General features: G+C 42.6%; 1 protein-coding gene across 2 annotated transcripts in view; it reads left to right on the forward strand.

The window, feature by feature from the left end:
* Positions 1-6348, forward strand: part of Rfwd3 (ring finger and WD repeat domain 3) — a 32999-nt gene extending 26651 nt beyond the window's left edge. For both annotated transcript variants that reach the window (XM_075977310.1, XM_075977311.1), the window contains 3 exons: positions 369-583; positions 2641-2852; positions 4424-6348. In XM_075977310.1, the coding sequence (XP_075833425.1) occupies positions 369-583; positions 2641-2852; positions 4424-4567 (571 nt within the window). In that variant the 3' untranslated portion in view covers positions 4568-6348. The remainder of the gene's footprint in view (positions 1-368; positions 584-2640; positions 2853-4423) is intronic.
* Positions 6349-6723: the final 375 nt, after the last annotated feature.

The following is a 6723-nucleotide window of genomic DNA, read 5'->3' on the forward strand; positions in this document are numbered from 1 at the left end:
AATGTTATGTGTATTTCCTTTTTCTTTCTCCTATAAAGATAGCTAATTATTTTTAAAGGGTGCAGGAAGCTGGGTCGTGGTGGTACCCGCCTTTAATCCCAGCACTCAGGAGGCAAAGGCAGGCAATTCTCTGTGAGTTCCAGGCCAGCCTGGTATACAAGAACTAGTTCCAGGACAGGCTCCAAAACTACAGAGAAACCCTGTCTCAAAAAACCAAAAATAAAATAAAATAAAGGGTGCAGGAAGACAGTCACCCTTCTGTTTGATTTCTATTGAGACCGAAATGTGGCCCAGGTCTTCTGGTCATGAGGTCTGGAGCACAGTATTGGATTTGGAGTGTGTGTCATCGTTTTCTTTTTTGCCTTCAGATGTCCTTTGGTGTCCCTGTCATACTTACCCAGAGCTGCTGTGACTGCATTTCCTTATGGTGGGGTGCTGGCTGGAACCCTGGAGAATGCCTCCTTCTGGGAGTTAAAAACAGACTTTTCTCATAAGCCTCATGTGCTTTCCTTGGAGCCAGGGGGCTTTGTAGACTTCCAGACAGAGAGCAGCACCCGACACTGTCTCGTGACTTACAGGCCTGGTGAGTTCTGAAGTTCTCAGGGACCTGCTGTTTTGGTGGGAGTGGGCCGGGGATGTGGATTTGTACAGGAAAGAAGACATTCCTTTGAGTGGTTTTGGTAAACATCTCTAAGGCTGACAGGCTTGTTGTATTGCCGCTCTTGGTGCTACAGTGAAGATGATGGCTCCCATTTCCTCCATAGAGTCTGCTTCCCTGACATGCATTTGAAAACTTTCCGCCATGTGCTTCTGGAGTCCATTGCATTCACCTTCAGACCACTTTCCTTTGCCCCTCACGTCAGATCCAGGTGGAAACCCAATCAGGTTTTTAATTGTTCCATATTTGGGTCCAGCGAAGTTAAGTAAGACTGACAGCCATGGTTTTATGGGAGTATCGAGGCATCTGAACTCCACTGCCTCGCCTTCAAAACAAAACAAAACATAAAAACTTTATTCCTGATGAAGCATGCTGATGGTCATTTTGGTAAGGGTTTGCCTTTTTAACTTGGACTTGAGGTCTCAAGAGAATGGCTCTGGCTATGAATTCTAGCTCTGCTCTAATGGGATTCTGAATATTTAGTAGTGGTTGGTTATGGTGTGCCTTTCAATCTTTGTCTTGACAAGCACCTAGTATCTTAAATTCTGGCCTGTAACTGGGTATCTCTCACAGGAAATTTGTTTATATTGGTGGACACCTTTGTTGTGGCTCTTACTTGGTCTGAGTCCAATTTATTCCTACCTAGACAGCTGTTGTCTGGGATAGCCCAACCAGATCAGAAGACAGGTTCAGATGAGACACAAAAGCAGCACAGCAAAACTCATTAAATAACAAAAGGAAGTTTACTACTTAAAGCTCCAAGGAAAAGAGCCATGCTTTGTAGGGCTCTTGGGAAGAGGCGGAGCCATCTCAGTGGGTACAGAGGAAGAAAAGAGCTTGTAGGACTACTGTCTTTATTAAGGCTTATGGATATTGTTCCTTAAAATTTCTGGGCAGGGGGGAATTGGCTAATTTAAAGAAAACTTGAATAGGGAAGCTTATTCTATGACTGATGTCGACCATTGTGCTTTATTTGTGATCAACAGTTTTGGAATGTGTTGAGTTTTAGTGAGAATATGTAGCAAACAAACAACCACTTGGGATTTTTTATTTTATTTTATCTTATTTTTGAGGCAGTTTTGCTGTGTACTCCTGGCTCTGGCACTGGCCAACCTCAAACTTCAGCCTCTAAAGAGCTAGAATTATTGACTTGTTAGTTCACCATGCCTGGTTAATGGAGAAGCCTCTGTGTGCACAGATTTTAAGTCAGACCTAAAAATGGGTTTCAAGGTAGATATGTCAAGTATTTCAAGTTGTCCATCAGATCGCCTGGTTGTGAGTCGATCTCATCACTGCACATTTGCTTTATCTGGGACACTGTTTCAGTTGCCGCTCCTGACATTTTGGCTTTTTACCAAATCATGCTGTGACTTCCATAGAAAGCTTGGGGGTTGGGGCTGGGAAGATGTCCCAGCAGTTAAACACTGGCTGCTCTTCTGGAGGACCTGGATTCAATTCCCAGGACCTACGTGGTGACTCACAATTGTCTGTAACTACAGTTCTAGGGAACCCAACACCCTTACATGGACATATGTGCAGGCAAAACTCCAATGAAAAAAGAAAGCTTGAAGGCGGGGGTCCCACTCTGTTTCCCAGCTTTTATCTGTCATTCAGAAGTACTTTAGATGTAACTCTACTTGCTATAGCTAATGGAGTCCTCAGTGGAAGAAGGAAAAATGCCATTAGAATTACCTGAAGAATCAATTCCCCAGGAGGTCTCAGAAGATATAGTCTTTATTCAAAACCAGTATATTTCTAGAGTTGTTTCTTGGGTAGGAAAAACCTTTTGAAGATAACTTCTTTTTTCCTAGCCAGGCTTCTGAGTTTCATTGGTGCTGTGTTGTTGTATTTGCTTTATAGGTCTCATGGGTTTAATGTATTTACCTTTCTTTGCCTAGCTCAGTTGTAAGTGAGGTTCCAGTACCTAGTTAATTTCTTTTGTATCATCTCCATGAGGTAACGCCTATTTCTCTGTCTCATAGATAAAAGCCATAACACCATGCGAACTGTGCTGTTGGAGATGTCTTACAAACTAGATGATACTGGAGAGCCCGTCTGTTCCTGCCTTCCTGTGCAAACATTCCTTGGGGGACCCACTTGCAAACTATTGACCAAAAACGCCATCTTCCAAAGCCCAGAGAATGATGGTAATGTCCTAGTGTGTACTGGGGATGAAGCATCAAAGTCTGTCATGGTGAGCCTATTTTTATTTTATATTTAAAAATAGTTTGGGGGGCTGGAGAGATGGCTCAGTGGTTAAGAGCATTGCCTGCTCTTCCAAAGGTCCTGAGTTCAATTCCCAGCAACCACATGGTAGCTCACAACCATCTGTAATGAGGTCTGGTGCCCTCTTCTGGCCTTCAGGCATACACACAGAAAGAATACTGTATACTAAATAAATATTTAAAAAAAAATAGTTTGGGGTTTGAAGCCTAGACCTAGCGCAGTGGTAAGGCACTCTCCTGGCATATCCGAGGGAGTCAGTTTCAAGCACCGCTACTCCAGTCTAAAGGTAATGAGGCAGAGAGCAATACCAGAAGACACCTGTGGTTTCCAGATGCACGTATGTGGGCACTAGCCGGGCGATGGTGGCGCACGCCTTTAATCCCAGCACTCGGGAGGCAGAGGCAGGCGGATCTCTGTGAGTTCGAGACCAGCCTGGAGCTAGTTCCAGGACAGGCTCCAAAGCCACAGAGAAACCCTGTCTCGAAAAACCAAAAAAAGAAAAAAAAAAGAGAAAACGTATGTGGGCACTATAAATATATACACATATACGCTCAAAACTGTCGCTGGTATGTAATGATTACACCAGGTAGTAAATAGTGTGAAGTAATAGCACAAGTAAAGGGAAGAAAACAGGATTGCTAAAACGTTGAAGTTTAATAGGAAGTTGACTTATTTAGTAACACGTCAAGTGTGAATTTCAGGCCAGCCAGAACTGCACAGACCCTTTCTCAAGAGAAAGGGAGAGTCTGATGGTAGTTTATTATACCCATTTTGTTATTTCAATATAATTTTTTGAGCCATTGTATACTCACTATATAGATCTTGCTGGCCTCAAACTTGTCTCTACCTTCAGAATGCTGGAGTTCAAGGCATGTCTGGCATACCACAAGGTTTAAAAACTTGAGTGTATGATGTTAGGGGTGGTGAGTATGTGCTACAGTGCACAGGTGCAGGTCAGAGAGCAACTTTGTAGACTTGGTTTTCCTTCCACCTTTACCTCGGTTCTAGACATCTAACTCATTAGGCTTGCATGGCAAGTGTCTTTTCTTACTGAGCCACCTCACCGGCACTATTTTAGATACTTTACAAGTTTCTTGTAATAAATGTTCTAGAAAAGAAAACACTTGCTAGAATGTATGTTCCATGGCTGGAGAAATTGCTCAGCAGTTAAGGAGCATCCAAGGATCCAAGTTTGGTTCCCAACACTGAAATTGGAAGGCTCACAGACAGCTGTAATTCCAGCTCCGGGAGATCTACCTTCTTCTACAAGTATCCCACATAGACACACAGAATTAAAATAAATATTTTTTTGATATAAGTTCCGTGAAGATAGAGATAGTGGTCTTTTCTCAATTGACTCTTCTGTCTCTAGAGGAGACAATATTTAAAAGACTTCTGGCACACAGATGAAAGAAATGAGTCCTTGACTTGCTTTTCAAACCAACTTAAGATGTGCTAGTTTTGAACGGTGTTAAGGTTAGAGACAGTTCTCGCCTGGGCTGACTAACTGCTGACTTCCATTTCTGCTTACTTTTTAAGCTGTGGAATGCTGGCAGTGGCTCGTTGCTGCAGGACTTGAAGACTGATCAACCTGTCTTGGACATCTGCCCATTTGAAGCAAATCAGAGCAATTATTTGGCCACCTTAACTGAGAAGGATGTCCATTTTTATAAATGGGAGTGAGCATCTTGAGACCCTCCAGTCATGCTGCTAGTTAATGTTAAGTATTATTCTTAGCACCTAGTAGCCCTGAACAAAATACCTGTATATATGCTGTAACTACAACTTTTGGATCATGGGTTCATTAGGATTAGTGTGATTCTAGGTCACAGAGACACTAAGATTGTGTATGCTATTTGCACCAAAAGAGTACCTTTGTGAATCTTGCCTGAACCATTCTTCATTTAAATTCTGCAGATCTTACAGTCCTCTCAGCTGTTATTTAGGATCTGAATATCCACAACATTTTGGGGCTTGTGATACCCAACCTGCCTGAATTGTCTTGGGTAGAATTTGAATGCTCAACCTTTTAGTAACTTGATCTCACTCACACCTCTGCACTGTTTGCCCCCTTGTTTGGTACTTCTCGTGCGGTGTGTGTTGCATCAACAACAGTTACATTCCAGGTGTACGTACTTTCTAGAATGTTGACAAGTCCATTGATGGAGGTGGCTGAGCTAGCTGTATGTAGAGCCAATGGCTAGAGCTTGTGTGCATTCGGTTCATTGCATTGTGGGAGGTAAAGAAAAGGACCAGTTGTTGGGGCAATTGTGAAAGACTTAACTTTTTCTAGTTAGCTTAGAATCCTTAGCGGTTTTTATTCCCCACCAAGCCAGTGCTTAAGGACATACAGTTCCCAGGTAAAGGCTTCCTTTCCTGTGTGTGTGAAATGTCCGATTCTAAGTTCCTTTGATTTTTTTTCCAATCATTTCTGCAAGTATTGTTAATAAAGTGATTATTCTCAGGAAGGTAGTAGACCTGGACCTGTGGATGGCAGAAAGGAAGACACTTAGAACTTGCATTCTGCTGGTCCTGAACTGTCCAGCGTTTAGAGTTATGCTCAGGTTACATTTGTCTGCTTCGCCTCAGGCTACTCCATTAAACCACTGCCTCTAGAACACCTTGGTCTCAAGGCGCAGACACCATGGCCGGTTGCCTCAAATACTTGTTGGGGAGGCACTATCCTGTCCTTTTTATTTTTAGTAAGCGTTCTGTCCTATGTGTCAAACTCCGGAGCTGTTTTGGATCTTTATTACCAGCAGGGAACTGTTAAGGTTAATTTTCCTAGAGTTCCAAGTTATGGCTATATGTATTCAATGAAACCTTCTATTTGAAGATACTTAGGAGTTTTTGGCTTTGTTTTAATTTTAAAGCTTTAAAGATGTTGGCTTCCACAGCTTGGGGAAAAAGCCCCCCTCTCTCCCGCGCTTTTAAAAGTAGCTGCCTAGACCTGGAGCTTCAGGGGCAGGATAGGACTGAAATTAGATAGAACTCGGGGAACTTCAGCAAATGGCCACAGAGAAAGCGCCGGGTGTCAGGTTGGTCTGGGGCAGGGTTAGAATTTGACTTGCCTTGAAGAATGTTTAACTAAGGCTGACTGGTTAAGTTTACTACCACAGAAGCTAAAATAAATATCAAGCTTTGCCACATTTTGCATTTCCACAATAAATTTGGCCAGGACCTCACAGTTGTTGAGTTTTTGCTCTACCGCTGAGCTGGATCAGAAACCCAAATCTGATTTGGAAGCAGATTCACATGATGGTCTGATTCTCTAAAGAAAACCTTCTCCTCTCCACCTCTACTTGCAGGAACCTTCGTCTCTAGACCCAGACTCTAATCTTAGCACCAGCAGGACGTTTGTTTTTAAATACTATCATAATACTTTGGAATTTCTGAATATTTGCTGTGTTTCTATGTTTGTTGTAATGTTAGCAAAATAAAGGATTTGCCATGGATAACATCAACTTCACTGTCTTGTGCCTGTGTCTACTAGAGTATACCTACCTCTTGGGAGAGGGAGGGGCATAGTCCTACTCTAGTATATTCTCTATCGGGTCCAGTACTGGATTTGAGTTACACAGGATGATCCACTAGACCTGAAGTAAGCATTTAATTTACTGTCTATTTATTTATTTGTCTGATTTACTGCTACTGAATCAGAGTCTCTTGTAGCACAGGTTGGACTTTCCCCACGTAGGAAAAACTGACCTTCCTTCTACCTTTATCTGCCAAGCACACAGATGTACTTGCAGGTGTGTTCCACTGTGCCCAATGTAAATATTTTATCTAAACTGGTAAGGCTCCAGCTGCCAGTTCTTTTTTGCCGTTGCTAATCGGAA

The sequence above is a fragment of the Microtus pennsylvanicus genome, chromosome 6 (genome assembly GCF_037038515.1).
Source record: "Microtus pennsylvanicus isolate mMicPen1 chromosome 6, mMicPen1.hap1, whole genome shotgun sequence".
In the NCBI taxonomy this organism is placed as follows: Eukaryota; Metazoa; Chordata; class Mammalia; order Rodentia; family Cricetidae; genus Microtus; species Microtus pennsylvanicus.